General features: G+C 36.6%; 1 protein-coding gene across 11 annotated transcripts in view; it reads right to left on the bottom strand.

The window, feature by feature from the left end:
- The window catches only part of CPLANE1 (ciliogenesis and planar polarity effector complex subunit 1), a 149477-nt gene that overhangs the window by 74953 nt on the left and 54300 nt on the right, over positions 1 to 20224 (bottom strand). For 9 of the 11 annotated variants that reach the window (XM_045439900.1, XM_045439895.1, XM_045439934.1 and 6 more), the window contains 7 exons: positions 19529 to 19829; positions 15066 to 15969; positions 4093 to 4241; positions 3329 to 3495; positions 2731 to 2813; positions 1930 to 2009; positions 763 to 840 (listed from right to left, as the gene is read on the bottom strand). In XM_045439900.1, the coding sequence (XP_045295856.1) occupies positions 763 to 840; positions 1930 to 2009; positions 2731 to 2813; positions 3329 to 3495; positions 4093 to 4241; positions 15066 to 15969; positions 19529 to 19829 (1762 nt within the window). The remainder of the gene's footprint in view (positions 1 to 762; positions 841 to 1929; positions 2010 to 2730; positions 2814 to 3328; positions 3496 to 4092; positions 4242 to 15065; positions 15970 to 19528; positions 19830 to 20224) is intronic. The other 2 variants (XM_045439924.1, XM_045439944.1) reach the window with 1 other exon arrangement.

The raw sequence follows: 20224 nt of genomic DNA, 5'->3' as shown, positions 1-20224 counted from the left end.
AGACTCTTAAAAACTGAAAATAAACTGAGGATTGATAGGGGGTGGGAGGGTGGGTGATGGGCATTGAGGAGGGCACCTGTTGGGATGAGCACTGGGTGTTGTATGGAAACCAATTTGACAATAAATTTCATATTAAAAAATCGTAAGAAAAATAAATTTATAGTACTGTACTATATTCATCAAAAAAATTTTGCGTGTAATGGGACTTGAGTGACTCAAACCCATATTGTCCAAGGGTTAATTGTACCTTTTTTTCCAGAAAAGACTGTTCTAGAATAGTTCTTGTATACCTTTGAAACACAACTGTTAGAGGAAAATCTTTTTTTTTTTAATTTTTTTTAAACGTTTATTTATTATTGAAAGGCAGAGAGAGACAGAGCGTGAGCAGGGGAGGGGCAGAGGGAGAGGGAGAGGGAGACACAGAATCTGAATCAGGCTCCAGTCTCTGAGCTGTCAGCACAGAGCCCGACGCGGGGCTCGAACTCACAAACCACGAGATCATGACCTGAGCCGAAATCACGCTTAACCGACTGAGCCACCCAGGCGCCCCTAGAGGAAAATCTTTCAATAATAAACTTAAAGGTGTCAGAAATGTGTACCTACGTTCCTCTTTCAATGCTTCGTGTTGCTTTCATTTTACTGTTTTTAGTCAAAACATTTAGTAATTATTTCAAAACAGCACAGTAGGCATTGTTTCATTCTCTTTATCTATTTGTAAAACATGATTATATCAACAGGGTATAAGTATACAGAAATTCTTACCTAGAAATTTCTGAACTTGTATCTACACAAAATGAATAAGTAGCGGTGTGTTCAGGATTTGAAAAGGTTTCGATCATACTATAATTAAAGATTAGTAATTGATTAGGAAGATATTCTTCACATTTTCTAAGGTACAGGTGATCTAATGCTCAGTCATCTAAGAGTCTAAATATTCTCTAACTCTCTATAATGCTTAGCTCATAATTACAGTCTGTTTACATTTGTCTCCATAGCAATTAGTAACAGATTCAAATAAAAAGCAAAGAATATGTCAGGATAGCTGAACATATAATTTGAACACTGTTGACTGCCCAGGAGAAATAGAAGAGTCTGAAATGAGGCAAAATGAGGTTAGCTGGGACCTCAAATTCTACCTCTGGCAGAGGCAGACATTTTGCTCAGGAACACTCCTAAGCCCCTAATACATTTGGAAACTGTAAAGACTAGTTTTTTATTAGTAGAAATATCTATATTACTTGTAAAGGCACATCACATTTAATATATCTTTTTGGCTAACTGTCCACAGAAATGAACAAAATTTGAATATTGAGAAGAGAAAGAAAATCTAATCATGTTGCCTCTCTTACCCAAGGTAGTTCTAAAATTCTAAAACTTCAAAAATTCTAAAAATTAAGAAATGTTCCACCTGCAACAGGTAAAAATTGCTTTTACCTCTCCTTGAAGCAATTATATGCTAGCCAGCAGAATAGCCCTATAGTGTGAGGTAATCATACCACAACAGTAAACAATTATACACACATATTGATTCATAATGGTTCTTCATTTGATCCAACAAAAATGGAACCAGTATGACAAGGTGTTTCCCTAATTAGCAGCTGAACAAACTCTGGTCTATTTACAGCTATATTTTACTTTGATAAAGCTAATCGTGATGGGAGAACAAAAGCCACTTTAGATATCATTTATTTCATTCTACCAAGATTTAGAAGTCTATAACATCTACTAAAGATCAGAATTTACCATTGCTATAAATTGAAGTTAAATTTCACTAGGAACACAATATCACCATAAAATATATATTGCAAATTAGGAGAAAAATAACCTCTTCATCAAATGAATCCCAGATGAATCCTTAAGAGCAATGAGCCTCTTTTACTGAGGTAAACAAGACAGTAATAATCACTTCCTTACTTTCTTCCCCCTTACCCTTTCTGTCCAGTTGATTTTTTCTCCGTACATGTCTCCAATGGTTCTTCCCTTGGACACTGAACCTCTCCTGTGGAATGCTGTTAAAATTAATAGTACCCAAAAAAAAGAGGTCAAATAAATAGGTATTACTCTCTTAGGTGTCTGGAGTTTCACATTAGCCACTTGGCCCGGAGTAACAACAGTCTAAAAGCAAGCGAGAAATCACACATTAAAATGAACTGCCAATGCTGCTCTGATCAGATTTTTAACCATGTGAACTGCCTTTGGCCCATCACCCTGAGCCACTGAGCACAGTAAAGTACAAAGACAAATAATGTCAGTGCAAATTATTTACACTACACTTACAAATACACTATAAATTACATACACCCATCGCTACATGATTAATAAGTACATTTGGAAAACTAAGCATTTTTAAAGGAAATTTTTCAATAATTAGAAATGTCTGTGTTCCACCTGGAAATGCAGTGCACTGAGTTTTGAGAAAACAAAGAATACATAAAAGTGATATAAGTGCAAAGACTGCATATTACAGCTGAATTGTACATTTTGAATATACAACACTTCCATTATTCTTAATTAATTTGCTAAGCAGTTTATGAAATAAAATTTTCATTGCCTGAAATTATTAGACATCTTATGAATGACAGGATTTCAGTGAAAGAAAAATGCTGCATGCCTGGTGATTCTCTACAACCCACAATGTACTTTTAAAAAGATTGTAGCCTTGTTTGGATGTATTAAACAAAAACACATAAGTATAATTTAAATAACATTATCCACTATTTATTGACTTACTTCTTCTAAATGCTGCGGTAAAGTCTGCGTGTAAATGGCAATATGGGAACTTTTAAGATTTCCAATAGGCTCTTTGGTAACTTCTACAGGGAAACAAGGAGGAAGAGAAAAGGGACCATTTGAAAAAAACCAGTTTACTTTTTAGAAGGTTCAGAAATATTACAGGAAACATGTATAATGGCAGAAATATTTTCTAACACCCTTATAAAATGTTCTTTAAAAACACATGGAGACAACCTCTCTTCAAGTGAATCCCAGATGAGCCTTGAAACACCTCAGATAAGCATACTTAACGCCATGCTAAAGCTCTGAGAGTTTCTGTTTTAACAAAGACTGCCAAGGAAAGGCTCATAGAATTGGTTCACAAAATGAAGAGGCCCATGATAACTACATAAGCAAGGCAAAAGGCCCAAGAATTGTAAATTCGGGTTTTGAGTTAATATGTTCAACATTTTATAAATATTATACTCTCTTTTAACTTTTGGTTTTAAGCTATTATAAACATACTAATTTAGATAGAAGACTAAATAAGTTATCCCAGATAATCATTCACCAACTTCAAATTAATAAAGCCAAATAAAAAGATTAATGAATTTACCTTCATGGTCTGATAGCTGTATTTCCATTTCCTCTTGGTTACATGTTTCTACCTCTAAAAGATCCTCATCAATATCTATAAATTCTTTTTCAGTATCATCAGTAACAGAAATAATCTTATCTTTGGTTTCCTTTGTTTCAGGATTGAATGCTTCAGTTGGTATTCCACTGACAAAAATAAGGCAGCTAAATTATAATTCATTCTTAGAAACAAAAAGCTTCCTTTGAATTGATTCAGTTTACTGAAAAGGAACATTAGGTTTAATATTTATAGTCTTTTGTTTTTTAACCATGTCTGGTACATAGTAGAAGCTCAATAAAAGTTTGTTCAATGAATGACTAAACATCCCCGTTTTTATTTACTCAAATAATTGAAATAATTTCAACTTATCTACACTTGCCATTCTCACAAAGGAATCTTCCTGCTATTAAAGGCTCAACCTTGTTATTCAAGATACACTGCTTCATATGTAAAAATGGATGAAGTGATTAACTCAGCATCCTCTGACACAGGAAATCAATTAATATAATAAGAGAATCTCTCAGAATTAGCTCCTTTCTCAGAAGATGTAAACTAGATCAACAGGGAAGAAATACATTTTGCAATGAATTGTTAAAAGCACTTCAGAAAATACTCACTTCCTCCTCTATAACTCAAAGAAATGCTCATTCCTTTACCTTTCAAGGGTTCAATTCCTGCCTTTAAGCCAAACACCATCGAATAGGTATCATCAACTGAAAAGGAATGTATAATCAAAAACTTACTTCAACATACTTTGATGAGATTTGTTTTGATCATTTTTTTCATCAGTCCCACTTTGAGTGGATACTGCAACAGAACAGCCAGCATCTGTTTTGCAATCACTCACAATGTCGGGTCCACTCTGAGACCGAGAGTAATGATTCTCTAGCACCTAAAAACAAACCATAATTTACAGTACTTAGTATTCATTATTGAATCCCATACTTTTCATTATATTTTTAGATTATTAATATTTTCTACAGCCCTTCTCCTGATTAAATGTCTCATTCATTTATCAAGTATTTACTGCATTTCTACAACTCAATATTTTATGTTGAGGCACTGATCAAGTCTTTATTCTACCTGGAAAAAACAAACCTGACTATCTAAATAGTATTCAAAGGAAATCAGCCTTACAAATTTGTAAGGTATGTTACCAATGTTTTCAAGTCACAAAACAATAACATTAAAAATGTAAAGTTGCTGTGGCGCCTGGATGGCTCAGTCAGTCAAGCGTCCAACTTGAGTACAGGTCATGATCTCATGGTTTGTGAGTTTAAGCCCTGCACTGGGCTTTTTGCTGTCAGGACAGAGCCTCCTTCAGGTCCTCTGTCCCCTTCTCTCTGTGCCCCTCCCTTGCTCACTCTTTCTCTCTCTCTCAAAAGAAATAAATAAACTTAAAAAAATTTTTAAATAAAAAAATGTAAAGTTGCTTTCACTTAATTCTCTTTGCTATAACAAAGGCACTTAGTAATTATTCCAAAATGACACAAAGGGTAAAAATACACAGGATGTATCTCTTTTAAGTCTCTTACTTAGAAATTTGAGTATGCATCACCTAGAAACACAAATTTCAGTGACAACAAATATCACAGTATCTTAAATAAGCTACCTTAGGATAATAGACACTGACCTCGAAAAATGAAAAAAATCTCACAAAAACAAAACACACACACACCCTGCAACCTACAATACACTGTTTTATTTCTGTTTTTGTTTTTATTTCAAGTTTTTATTTAAATTCTAGTTAGTTAACATATAGGGTAATATTAGTTTCAGGAGTAGAATTTAGTGATTCTTCACTTAAATATAACACCCAGTGTTCATCACAAGTACCCTCCATAATACCCTAAACTATTTTAGAATAAAGGCACTTTATTATTTTTTAAATTTTAATTTATTTATTTATAAATAATCTCTATGCCCAACGTGGGGCTTCAACTCACAACCCTGAGATCAAGTGTCACATGCTCTACCACTGAGCCCGCCAGGTGCCCCAGAATGAAGGCACTTTAAAACAGAATACAGAATTAGAAAATGTGGAGGTAAGTCAACCAAGATGGTGACATTCGAGGCCCTTGAATTCTCCTCCTCTCACAGAAACACTAAACGTACAACTACACACAAAGCAATTACCACTGTAAGAAATCTAGAAACTAGCTGACTGATTCCTACATATCAAGCAAATGAGAAAATATCTACACAGAGACAGACAGAAAAGGCTGAGACACATTCTAACCAAAAACCCCACCCTTGGCACACCACCCTATAAGCAGGAGGGAACTCCCAACTTTTCTCTGAAGAGTGAGGGTTTGGACCCACACTTAGCACCCTAACTTTTAAGACTCCCACTTGAGGGATGGGCCTCCAAAACACCTAGATCTGAAAGCCAATGAGGCTTACATCCATGAGTCCCACAAGACCACAGCAAACAAAGCAGCAGTTATTAACAGGTGCATGAAAACTCATTGCAGCTATCCCCAAAGGGCTCAGCACAGAGGAGCAGGCAAAAACACCCATCTCATAGTCTTCTCCTGGAAGGTATCCAGCTGCATACATCTGGGGGCTAGCTACAATACCTCAGAAACAAGAAAGCTGATGGACACCTCCCCTGCCTTCTCTATCTAGCCCATTCCAAGTTACCAGCATATTCCAGGAAGCAGCCCGTACACACATCTGGGTGCCCCAGCTTTTGTAGCTGCTGACTGAAGGACAGGTCCTGAGATCACCTGTCTCTGATAACCAATGGAACTTGCATTTATGAGGCCCACAGGAGTGTAGCAAAGAAGCAGTTCTTAGTGACTGCAGGAGCACCCCCCTGTAGCTATACACCTGGATCCAGGAGTTCACAGGGAGCAGGGAAAACATCCTTCTCCCAGTTTCTCCCCAGAACGGGATTACGTACAGACTTTTCCATATGCTGCCTAAGAGTCCAAATTCCAATCAGGCTGTATCTAGATGCTAAACTAACCCGCCCGTTTGGGACACTGATAAGTCTTGGCATACCCCCAACTACTGGGAGCCACTAAGAACAAAGAAGGAGGCTTAGACAATCACAAAGGTTTCAGAGCCAATCAAAAGCTCAGACCAAGCTGGTTGATGAGGTTCATCTCCTACACAAGACCACTCTATCCAGACTGGGAGATGTGACTGCTTTATCTCATGTACAGAAACCAACACAGAAAGTCAAGTAAAATGAATGAACAGGACTATGTTCCAAACAAATGAACAAGATAAATCTCTAGAAACAGATGTTAATGAAATGGAAATAATGATATATCCTGATAGAGATTCAAAAGAATGGTCACAGAGGTCAAGGGATAAACAAAGTGAAAACTAAAAGGCAGCCTACAAAATGGGAGAAGATATTTGCAAATGGCATACCTGATAAAAGGTTAGTATCCAAAATCTATAAAGAACTTATCAAACTCAACCCCCAAGAAACAAATAATACAGTTAAGAAATGGGCAAAAAACACAGACATTTTTCCAAGAAGACATCCAGATGGCTAACAGATGCATGGAAAGATGCTCAACATCACTCATCATCAGGGAAATACAAATCAAAACCACAATGAGATACCACCTCATACCTATCAGAATGGCTACAATTAACAACATAAGAAACAACAGGTGTTGGCAAGGATGTAGAGAAAGGGGAACACTCTTGCACTCTTGGTGGGAATGCAAACTCGTGCAGTCACCCCAGAACACAGTATGGAGGTTCCTCAAAAAGTTAAAAATAGAAATATCCTACGATCCAGCAACTGCACTACTAGGTATTTACACAAAGGACACAAAAATACAGATTCGAAGAGGTACATGTACCCTGATGTTTATAGCAGCATTATCAACAATAGCCAAAGTATGGAAAGAGCTCAAATGTCCACCGACTGATGAATGGATAAAGATGATGTGGTACATATATGCAATAGACCATTAGTCATCAAAAGGAATGAAATCTTGCCATTTGCCATGATATGGTTGGAGCTAGAGTGTATTGTGCTGGGCAAAATGGGTCAGGAAGAGAAGGACAAACCTGTGTGATTTCACTCATATGTGGAATTAGAGACAGGACAGATGAACATGTGGGAAGGGGAAAAAAAGAAAGAGAGAGAGAGGGAGGCAAACCATGGGAAACTGTGATGGAGGAAAGACAGGGTTTAAGCGGGGGGTGGTCGGGGGAACAGGCTGAATGGGTGGTGAGTATTGGAGACGGTACTTGTGTTGAGTGCTCGGTGTTGTATGTAGGTGATGAATCACTAGACTCTGCTCCTGAGAATATTATTACCTTATATGTTGACTAGAACTTAAATAAAATTTTGGAAAAAATGCATCATTATTCAACAAAGAGATAGAAAATACAAAAAGGGAACAAGCAGAAATTACAAAGCTAACAAATAGGATAGTAGAACTAAAAAATTCAATGGAAAGATTCAAAAGCATATTGGATCAAGTGGAAGAAAGGGTCAGAAAAGTAGAAGGCAGGGCAGTGGAATTCATCCAATCAGAGGAGCAAAAAGAAAAAAAAAATTAAAAGAATGACCTGAAGAAAGAAACAGACATCCAGATTTAGGAAGCTCAGGGAGTTCTAAATAACATAAATGCAAAGAAACCTACACTGAGACACATTATAGTTGAATTGTCTAAAGTTAAAGACAAATAAAGAATCTAAAAAAGCAAAAGAAAAACAATTTCTTACATACAAGGAACCCCCTGAATCTATCAGTATATTTTTCAGCAGAAACTTTGCAGACTACAGGAAGTAACATGATATATACAAAGTGCTGGGAAAAAAACAAACTGCTAACCAAGAATACTCTACCCAGCAAACTAAAAGAGTTTCTCAGACAAGCAAAAACTGAAGGAGTTCATAACCATAGACCAGCCTTACAAGAAATGTTAAAGGAAGTTCTTCAAGCTGAAACAAGAAAACACTAATTTTATATGAGAGTATAAAACCCACTGGTAAGGGTAAATATATAGTCAAATTCAGAATACCCTAGTGTTGTAATAGTGGTGATTAAAACACTTCTAACTCTAGTATGAAGATTAAAAGACAAAAGTATTAAAAGTAAGAAACATAACTAAAATAATTTGTTAATAAATACATTGTGTAAAAAGATGTAAATTCTGACATCAAAAACATAAAAATGTGGGAGGAAAAGTAGTGTAAAAAAGCACAGCTTTTGTATGCATTAACAGTTAAGTTGTTATTGGGGCACCTGGGTGGCTCAGTCAGTCAACCAACTCAAGCTCTCAAGCAACCTAACTTTATACCTGAAGAAACTAGAAAAAAGAACTAAGTATATAGTTAGTAGAAGAAATGAAATAAAGATCAGAGCAGAAATAAGTGAAATATAGACTAAAAAGACAAGAGAAAAGATGAAAGAAACTAAGAGATGGATTTGGGGAAAAATAAACAAAATAGGCAAGCCTTTAGCCAGACTCAAAAAAAGAAAAAGGAAAGAAAAGAAAAAAAGAGAGGGCTTAAACAAATTAAAAATGAAAGAGGAGACACTACAACCAGATAGTACACAAATACTAATGATCATAAGAGAGCACTACAATTATAGGCCAACAAATCAGACAACCTATAAGAATTGAATAAATTCCTAGAAACACACAATCTACTAAGACTAAATCATGAAAAACAGAAAATGTGAACAGCGCAATAATGAGTACAGACATTGAATCAGTAATCACAACCTTCTAACAGAGAAAAAAACAGAACCAGATGGCTTCACTGTTGGCAAATTCTACCCAACATTTAAAGAATTAATGCCAATCTTTCTCAAACTCTTCTAATAAACTGAAGAGAGAAAAAACACTCCCAAATTCATTTTATAAGGCCAGTATTAGCCTTATATCAAAGTCAGACAAGGACATTACAAGAAAAGTATAGGCCACTATCTCTAATGAACAACAGAAGTAAAAATACTCAACAAAATATCAGCAAACTGAATTCAACAGTACATTAATAGGATCATACACCATGATCAAGTGGGATTTATTCCAGGGATGAAAAAATGGTTCAATATCTGCAAATCAGTCAATCTAATACACCTCATTCACAAAATGAAAGATTAATATCATATGATCATCTCAATATTTGCGGAAAAAACATTCGACAGAAATCAGCATCCACTCATGGTAAAAAAAAAAAAAAAAAAACAAAAAAAAAAAACCTTTCAACAAACTGGGTATTATATGAGAAGCTATAGTTAACATCACATTCAAAATCCAAAAAAACCACAAACAGACAAACAAACAAACCTGAAAGTTTCTCCTCTAAGATCAGGAATAAGACAAGGATGCCCAAACTCACCACTTTTATTCAACATAGTACAGGAAGTCCTAGCCAGAACAAGCAATTAGGCAAGAAAAAAAGAGAGCATCCAAATCAGAAAAGAGGAAGCAAAACTTCCTATTTTTAGATAACATGTTATATACAGAAAATCCTGGGGCACCTGGGTGGCTCAGTCAGTTGAGCATCCAACTCTTAAATTCGGCTCAGGTCATGACCTCATGGTTCGTGGGTTCAAACCTCCACTATCAGTGTGGAGCCTGCTTGGGAATCTCTCTTTCTCTCTGCCTTGCATGCCCTCTCTCTCTCTCTTTCTCTTTCTCTCTCAATAAAGAAACTTAAAAAAAAAAAAAAGAAAATCCTAAAACCCTACTGAAAAAAAAAGGTTAAAATAAATGAATTGCAGGATACAAAATCAATATGAAAATCAGTTGCATTTGGATACACAAAGAATGAATTATCAGAAAGAAAACTTAATCAAAAATAAAATATCTAGGAATAAATTTAACCAAGGAGGTGAAAGACCTGTACTCTAAAAACAGGAAGACACTGATGAAAGAAACTGAAGACAACACAAATAAATGGAAAGATATTCTGTGCTCATGGATTACAAGAATTAATATTGTTAAGATGTCTATACTACCCAAAGCAATCTAGAGATTCAGTGCAATCCCTATCAAAACTCCAGTGGTATATTATACACACACACATACACACAAACCCCACACGATCCTAAAATTTATATGGAGCCACAAAAAACAAAAAAAAAAAAAACAAAAAAAACCCAGTCAAAGAAATCTTAAGAAAGAAAAACAAAGCTGGAGGTATCATGCTTCCTGATTTCACACTATATTACAAAACTAATAATCAAACAGTATAGTATTCGCATAAAAACAAACATGTATCAATGGAACAGAATAGAGAATCTAGAAATAAACACTCATGCATATATGGTCAATTATTTTGACAAAGGAGCTAAGAATATTCAACCAGGGAAGGATAGTCTCTTCAGAAAATAGTGCTGGGAAGACTGGATAACCACATGCAAAAGAATGAAACCAGACCCCTATCTTACACCATACACAAAAATCAACTCGAAAAGAATGAAAAGACTTGAATGTAAGATTTGAAACAATACTCCCAGAAGAAAACATAGATGGTAAACTCTTTGAAACTGGTCTTGACAATTATTTACTTATTTTTTTTGGATTTGATACCAAAGCAAAGACAACAAAAGCAAAAATAAACAAGTGGGACTATATCAAACTAGCAAGCTTCTGCACAGCAAAGGAAACCATCAACAAAATGAAAAGGCAAATATTTGCAAATCAAATATCTGATCAGAGGTTAATACCTAAAATATATTTTAAAAGTCCTACAACTCAATAGCAAACAAAAAACAAAAAAAACAAAAAATATCTGATTAAAAAATGGACAGAGGATCTGGGTAAACATTTTTCCAAAGAAGACATACAGATGGCCAACAGGTACATGAGAAGGTACTTAACATCACTAATTATCAAGGAAATGCAAATCAAAACCACAATGAGATATCACCTCACACCTGGTAGAATTGCTATTATCAAAAAGACAAGAAACAAATGCTGGGAAGAATGTAGAGAAAACTGAACCCTTGTACACTGTTGGTGGGTATGTAAACCAGTACAGCCACAAAGGAAAACACAGTACAGCCTTATGGTGGCTGCTCAAGAAATTAAAATTAGAGGGGCACCTGGGTGGGTCAGTAGGTTAAGCATCCAACTTCGGCTCAGGTCATGATCTCACAGTTTGTGAGTTTGAGCACCGCAGGGGCTCTGGGCTGACTGACAGCTCAGAGCCTGGAGCCTGCTTCGAATTCTGTCTCGGTCTCCTTCTCTTTCTACCTCAACCCTACTCACACTCTGTCTCTCCCTCTTAAAAATAAATAAACATTAAAAAAATTTTTTTAAAGGGGCACCTGGGTGGCTCAGTCAGTTAAGCATCCAACTTTGGCTCAGGTCATGATCTCAAGTTTGTGAGTTTCAGCCCCACAGCGGGCTCTGTGCTGACAGCTCGGAGCCTGGAGCCTGCTTCAGATTCTATGTCTCCCTCTCTCTCTGTCCCTCCCCTGATCATGCTCTGTCTCTGTCTCAAAAATAAATAAAAACATTAATTTTTTTTTTAATTTTTAAAGAAATTAAAGTTAGAACCGCCATATGATCATGTAGTGGTTGCTTAAATAAACTTAAAAAAAACAAAAAAAGACCTGAAAGTCAAAATTACTCCTTAATCCACAAGCTGAAGAATGGATGTAGTTGTGAGCAGGTATGAAAACATTAATTTCACAGTATATCTCCATTGAAGCTTTTGTATGACCAGGTGCATTTTCAGTGAGCAGTAATCTTTTGAAAGAAATCTTTTTTTGTAAGAGGTCTCAACAGTAGGCTTAAAATATTCAGTAAACCACGTTTATAAACAGATGTGCTGTCATCCAGACTTTGTTACTCCATTTATGGAGCATATGCAGAGTAGACTGAGCATAATTCTTAAGGGCCTTAGGACTTTCAGAATGGTAAATTAGCACTGGCTTCAACTTAAAGACACTGGCTACATTAGCTCCTAATAAAAGAGTCAGCCTATCCTTTGAATCCAGGCACTGAGTTCTCTTCTTTAACTATTAAAATCCTAGATGGCATCTTCTTCCAGTATGAGGCCATTTTGTCTACACTGAAAATCGACTACACTGGTGTCTAGTGTAACCACCTTCATTAATTATTTTAGCTAGATCTTCCAGATAACTTGCTAGAGCTTCCACATCAGCACTTGCTACTTCGCCTTGCACTTCTATGTTCTGAAGATGGCTTCTTTCCCTAAACCTCATGAACCAACCTCTGCTTAGCTTCAAATTTTTCTTCTGCAGCTTCCTTACCTCCCTCAGGCTTCATAGAATTGAAGAGAGTCAGGGCCTTGTTCTGGACTAGGCTTTGGCTTAAGGGAATGTTATGGCTGCTCTGATCTTCCATCCAGACTACTAAAACTTTCTCTGCATCAGCAATAAGGCTGTTTCGTGTTCTTATCATTCATGTGTTCACTGGACTAGCACTTTTAGTTTTCTCTGGGAACTTTTCCTTTGGAAAAGCTGGATTTGGCTACCTTGCTCAAGAAGTCTAGCTTTTGGCCTATCTCAGTTTTCAACATGCCTTCCTCACTAAGCTTAATCATTTGTAACTTTTTTTTTAAAGTTTATTTATTTTAACAGAGAGAGAGCATGTGCATGCAAGTGGGGGAGGGGCAGAGACAGGGGGAGACAGAGAATCCCAAGCAAACTCCACGCTGTTAGCGCAGAGCTTGATGTAAGGCTTGATCTCACAAACTGTGAGATCATGACCTGAGCTGCAATAAAAAATCGGACCCTTAACCAATTGAGTCACTCAAGCGCCCCAATCATTTCTAGCTTTTGACTCAAAGTGAGAGTCATGTGATTCTTCCTTTCACTTGAACAGTTAGAGGCCATTGAAGGGTTACTCACTGACCTAATTTCAACCCTGTTGTGTCTCACTTGGAGATCCCAGGAGAGAGAGAGAGAGAGATGGGGGAACAGCCAGTTGGTGGTAGAGTCAAATCACACACATTTATTGATAAAGTTCACCATCTAAAATGGGCATGGTTTGTGGTACTCCAAAGCAATTACCATAGTAACATCAAAGATCATTGGTCAGGGGCGCCTGGGTGACTCAGTCAGTTAAGTGTCTGACTGCGGCTCAGGTCATGATCTCGCGGTCCATGAGCTCGAGCCCCGTGTGGGGCTCTGTGCTGACAGCTCAGAGCCTGGAGCCTGTTTCAGATTCTGTCTCTCTCTCTCTCTCTCTCTGACCCTCCCCCGTTCATGCTCTGTCTCTCTCTGTCTCAAAAATAAATAAACGTTAAAAAAAAATTTTTTTTAAGATCATTGGTCATAAATCACCATAACAAATATGAGGACAATGAAAGAGTTTAAAATATTGCAAGAATTACCAAAATGTGACACAGAGACATGAAGTGAGCAAATGCTGTTAGAAAATGATGCAGACAGATTTGCTCAATGCTCAATGCCACAAATCTTCAATTTGTAAAAAACATGGTATCTGCAAAGTGCAATAAAGCAAAGTGCAATAAAACTAAGCATGCCTATACAAACTTTCAGTTGTAAGGTAAATAAGGTCTGAGGAGCTAATGCAGTATCATAGTAACTATAGTTCACAACACCACATTATAGAATTTTGCTAAGAGAGTAGAACTTACATGTCAAATTTGCTAAGACAGTAGAACTTATATGCCACACACACACACACACACACACAAAGTATGTGAGGCGTTGAATGTGTTAACCAGATGAGGGGAATCCTTTTACTATGTATATGCATATTAAATCATCACAATACATACTTTAAATATCTTACAATTGTGTCAATTATACCTCAATAAAACTGAGGGGAACAAAACAGGAAAAATTAGAAACTATGGAATCTTCCAAATATTAAAAAAGTCCATTTCCGGGGCGCCTGGGTGGCGCAGTCGGTTAAGCGTCCGACTTCAGCCAGGTCACGATCTCGCGGTCCGTGAGTTCGAGCCCCGCGTCAGGCTCTGGGCTGATGGCTCAGAGCTTGGAGCCTGTTTCCGATTCTGTGTCTCCCTCTCTCTCTGCCCCTCCCCCGTTCATGATCTGTCTCTCTCTGTCCCAAAAATAAATAAACGTTGAAAAAAAAAATAAAAAAAAAAAAGTCCATTTCCCAACTATAACAACTATAACAAACATTAATTTGTTTTCCAAAAAATTCACCTCTGTAGTTTTTTTCCAGTGCAATAACAATCACTCAATCATATTTACATAAAAATATTTGTCTTCACAAACAGGTTAAAACAGCAGCCTTCCAGTTACCATTGAGTAGAGAAAAGAAAAAATAACTAATAAGCACTAACTTCTCTACTGAAACCTATCTGCCTTCCCCGGTTTGGTTCTCCAACTTCTGGCCAAGACTATAAGAAAAATGATCCCTTAATGTATATGATGAGACTACAGTAATAAAAACTGTGTAGCTGCCTACCCCTTCTTCATCTGAACCAAACCTGAAACTTTAAAGAGAAAGAATATAAATGTTATACCACCTGTAGTATCACTTAAAATTATCTCCTTTTTCCTCCTCCTTTTTTTTTATAAACACACATAAAACCTCAAAACCTCAAAGCCTCTTTGAAAACACATTTACCCTAATTATTTTTAAGAATTAAAAGAATCACTTGAAGAAAAAAAATCTGATGATGCAGATTATATAATTAACATTGTCATTAACTTGTTGCTTGGCGATTCTTTAATAGATGGAGAAATATAAAAATAGTTTCAATCTACAATGAGAATTCTCATTTGTATGCAATAAAGAATTCAAGGACTTACCTTAAAAATGGCATTTTTTGCCTTATATGTAGCAAAATAGGGTTGTTCCAAAAGCCACAATGATGTAAGAATGGCAGCTGTAGAGGTCTTTACACGAATGACGGGACTATACTCACAGGATAACTCAGTGAGACTAGGATCACAGAGCAGTCTTCTGTCAGACCACCTTATCATCCATTCCAGCAGCCTTCTTATACTGCCAAATGTGTTATTTAGTACTAAAGGAAGATCTTCTTGAGGGTTAATATCACTGCATCGAACTGCTTTGAAAATACATCTTCTAGTTTTGTCGGTCTTGGGAGTCCAAAACATATGGTTCGACAATCTCTGGACTAAAGGTTTCCCTGAACTGTCATCTTGTGTTCTGTAAACTGACTTTTGTTTTAAACCGAACAATCCACTTGTCGCTTCAATTTTATTGACTTCATTCAAAGGGTTCTCTAAAAATGACCTGATTCCTTGATCCAGTACTGAAGCTGAAAGTGTTTGGTTTTCTGGCTTTTCAGACTCATATAACTCAGGAGCAACAACAAAACAAGAGCCAGCTCTAAACACATTTTGGCTTTTGGTTTTGCTTCGACGTCGTTTTAATGTTGTATGTACATCAAAAAGTAAAGAATTAAGTTCATATTCTCTAAGATGTCCAGAAAAACTGGTTAGAAATGGAATGCCAGGATCCTTAGAATCAAGTAGGTCTCTTTCAAGAACATAACTCAAGAAGAGATCAAGGAATTTAATATATTCATCATCATCACGTTCAAATTCCCAAACACCTATCACAGGCAGTGCATTTTGTAATAGCTTTTCATGATCTTTTCTTTCAAGATTTTCTTTCTGATTACATATCTTCTTTTTTTCCTTGGGCTTACTAATCAATTTTAATTCCATGTGATTTGGGGCATTTCTACAGCAAAACAAAATTGAAAAAGACAAAATTAAAGATTATTTAATAGCAAAAACGGATGTTAGAACTGACAATGAAAATTCTCTCTGTGACTGAATTATATATATATATACTTTTAATGCCTCAATTATGTATCTTTCAAATGAGGGGTTAGATTAAATGATCTCTAAGTGTTGACTAGAGCTGAACATTCTTAGTGAAAAAATAAAACAAAATATCAAAAGGGGAAATTTGAGTTAAAAAAGACTGAAATGTGTTCACAGAAATTTCACTTTTAAAAACATGAATTTTTGAAAAAAACAAAAAGGTCCTCTAACAAGTGAGAATTTAGGAATCCAAAGTCAACAGAAATCACAAGCCACCAACATACATCCTAATTTATGGTTTCTTGTTTTTTGCATCTGCACCTTTCAGCTCCCCCTGTTCAAGGTACAACAAGCAGGAATGCCTTCAAGACTCTTTACTACACAAGAGTGGGGCATTTTTTCTAAACTTTCTACTGCTATTAAGCCTGCTAGGAGAACATTTTAACTGCCAATCATAATTACTTTTATTATTTTTTTAATTTTATTTTTAATTTTTTAAAATTTACATCCAAATTAGTTGGCATATAGTGAAATAATGATTTCAGGAGTAGATTCCTTAATGCCCCTTACCCATTTAGCCCATCCCCTCTCCCACAACCCCTCCAGCAACCCTCAGTTTGTTCCCCATACTGATGAATCTCTTCTGTTTTGTCCCCCTCCCTGTTTTTATAATATTTTTATTTCCCTTCCTTTATGTTCATCTGTTTTGTCTCTTAAAGTCCTCATATGAGTGAAGTCATATACTTGTCTTTCTCTGACTAATTTCACTTAGCATAATACCCTCTAGTTCCATCCACGTAGTTGCAAATGGCAAGATTTCATTCTTTTTGATTGCCGAGTAATACTCCATTGTGTATGTGTGTGTGTGTGTGTGTATATATATATGTATATACACACACACCACATTTTCTTTATCCATTCATCCATCAAGGGACATCTGGGCTCTTTCCATACTTTGGCTATTGTTGACAGTGCTGCTATAAACATGGGGGTGCATGTGTCCCTTTGAAACAGCACACCTATATCCCTTGGATAAATGCCTAGTAGTGCAAATGCTGGGTCGTAGGGTAGTTCTCTTTTTAGTTTTTTGAGGAACCTCCATACTGTTTTCCAGAGTGGCTGCACCAGCTTGCATTGCCACCAACAAATGCAAAAAGAGATCCTTTTTCTCCGTATCCTCACCAACATCTGTTGTTGCCTGAGTTGTTAATGTTAGCCATTCTGACAGGTGTAAGGTGGTATCTCATGGTGGTTTTGATTTGTATTTCCCTGATGATGAGTGATATTGAGCATTTTTTCGTGTGTCAGTTGGCCATCTGGATGCCTTCCTTGGAGAAGTGTCTATTCATGTCTTTCATCCATTTCTTCACTGGATTATCTGTTTTTTGGGTGTGGAGTTTGATAAGTTCTTTATAGATTTTGGATACTAAGCCTTTATCTGATATGTCATTTGCAAATATCTTCTTCCATTCTGTCGGTTGTCTTTTAGTTTTGCTGATTGTTTCCTTCGCTGTGCAGAAGCTTTTTATTTTGATGAGGTCCCAGCAGTTCATTTTTGTTTTTGTTTCCCTTGCCTCTGGAGATGTGTTGAGTAAGAAGTTGCGAGCAAGATCAAAGAGGTTTTTGCCTGCTTTCTCCTCGAGGGTTTTGATGGCTTCCTGTCTTACACTGAGGTCTTTCATCCATTTTGAGTTTATTTTTATGTATGGTATAAGAAAGTGGTCCAGGTTCATTCTTCTGCATGTCGCTGTCCAGTTTTCCCAGTACCACTTGCTGAAGAGACTGTCTTCAGTCCACTGGATATTCTTCCCTGCTTTGACAAAGATTAGTTGGCTATACATTTGTGGGTCCATTTCTGGGTTCTCTATTCTGTTCCATTGATCTGAGTGTCTGTTCTCGTGCCAGTACCATACTGTCTTGATGATTACAGCTTTGTAGTATAGCTTGAAGTCTGGGATTGTGATGCCTCCTGCTTTGGTTTTCTTTTTCAAGATTGCTTTGGCTATTCAGGGTCTTTTCTAGTTCCATACAAATTTTAGAATTATTTGTTCTAGCTCTGTGAGGAATACTGGTGTTACTTTGATAGGGATTGCATTGAATATGTAGATTGCTTTGGGTAGTATCGACATTTTAACAATATTTGTTCTTCCTATCCAGGAGCATGGAACCTTTTTCCATTTTTTTGTGTCTTCTTCAATTTTCTTTCATAAGCTTTCTATAGTTTTCAGTGTATAGATTTTTCACCTCTTTGGTTAGATTTATTCCTAGGTATTTTATGGTTTTTTGTGCAACTGTAAATGGGATTGATTCCTTGATTTCTCTTTCTGTCGCTTCATTGTTGGTGTATAGGAATGCAACCGATTTCTGTGCATTGATTTTGTATCCTGCAACTTTGCTGAATTCATGAATCAGTTCTGGCAGTTTTTTGGTGGAATCTTTTGGGTTTTCCATATAGACTATCATGTCATCTGCAAAGAGTGAAAGTTTGACCTCCTCCTGGCCGATTTGGATGCCTTTTATTTCTTTGTGTTGTCTGATTGCAGAGGCTAAGACTTCCAATACTATGTTGAATAACAGTGGCTAGAGTGGACATCCCTGTCTTGTTCCTGACCTTAGGGGAACGCTCTCAGTTTTTCCCCATTGAAGATGATATTAGCATTGGGTCACAATTACTTTTAAATCTGTCTCCTTTAACCATGGTCCTTAGGGAAGAACAGATTCCTAGTTCCCCCAATAAGGGAAAGAAAGGGCTCGTGTTAGGCACCTGGGCTGGAGGTCTATGTCTCTTATTAAGAAGGCACAACAAGCAGCCACCATTGTATTCCTGTACTAACACTGAAATCGTCTGGTGAAACAAGCACACCATTTCTAATACTATGAGGCATGGTTTAAGCAGATGCTTATATTTGAAGTCGATAAAGTTATTTCATTTAAACAAGATTATGGCTGATTACTTAGTCTTTCAGTCATGGGAAGGATAAACTTAATTGCAGATAATGGAATTATAAAGAAAAAATCTAGCTAGACTAATAGAGGTTTAAATAATAACAATTTCTCAACAATTTATAGACAAGTTTCAAAGATGAACGTGCAATTTCTTTCCCTGGAATCCCTTAAAAATAATATAGCTAACCCAATAATCTTAAACTATTTAAATCTGAAGATTACTAAAAACAGTAAAAGCCTCCCAGTGAACTCTACAATTTCATCTACTTACCTGATTTTATACTATCAGGTAGCAAAATTATTTCATATCTCAATAATATTTTAAATAAATTTTCAAATATATAGTTTCATTTTACACTCCTAATATTCTTGTGAGTAAAGGAGGGTAGCACTTATCATTCATATTGTTAACACTGCAATAAGTGAGGTTTCTGGGACAAGAAATCAACTCATCTGTTGCGTGAAATGCTGAAAATATTTTTTTCCAAAGGAAGTGACTGCTTACTATTAAGAGATCTCAACTGTACCTTTCAGAGAAATGTATCCTACTTTTTTCTTCAACTGACAATGCTTCAGAGAAGGTATCTGCTGTATCTGCATCACTGTGGACTAGAGAATTCCCCAGTTCTGTGAGTGTGCTCCTGCTCAAACTAGTTCCTAGGGAAAACCTATCAAAACCCAGAACCTCAGCTGGTTTTTCTTCTTCAATTGGTTCCCAGATATTCATTTCAAAAGAACCTATATTTCTTTGCACACGTTTTAGGGCTTTCACTCTCACTTTATGAATAGAATGCATAATAACAGACATCATTTCCTCAGTTTGGGGACCTATAAAGGAAAAAACAAAAAGCCTTATTACAACACATTAAAATGTTTCAACTCAAGACACAAAGGGATCCAGGGCACCTGGGTGGCTCAGTCGGTTAAGTGTCTCTTAGTTTTGGCTCAGGTCATGATCTCACCGTTCATGAGTTCCATGAGTTCGAGCCTCTCATCCAGCTCTGTGCTGATGGCATGGAACCTGCTTGAGATTCCCCTCCCCTTCTCTCTCTCTGCCCCTCCCCCACTCACTCTCTCTGTCTCTCCCTCAAAATAAATTTAAAAACATTTTTAAAAAATTTTAAAAAGACAGAAGGGGACCCAATTCCAGTCCCTCCTGGGAACATGGAATCCAACTAATGAACATGGAAATCCAATCATTTCCACATTCTTACAGAGCATGC

This window comes from Leopardus geoffroyi, chromosome A1 (genome assembly GCF_018350155.1).
Source record: "Leopardus geoffroyi isolate Oge1 chromosome A1, O.geoffroyi_Oge1_pat1.0, whole genome shotgun sequence".
NCBI classification, from domain to species: Eukaryota; Metazoa; Chordata; class Mammalia; order Carnivora; family Felidae; genus Leopardus; species Leopardus geoffroyi.
Note: the sequence above shows the minus strand (reverse complement) of the source record. Positions and strands in the feature narration are given on the sequence as shown.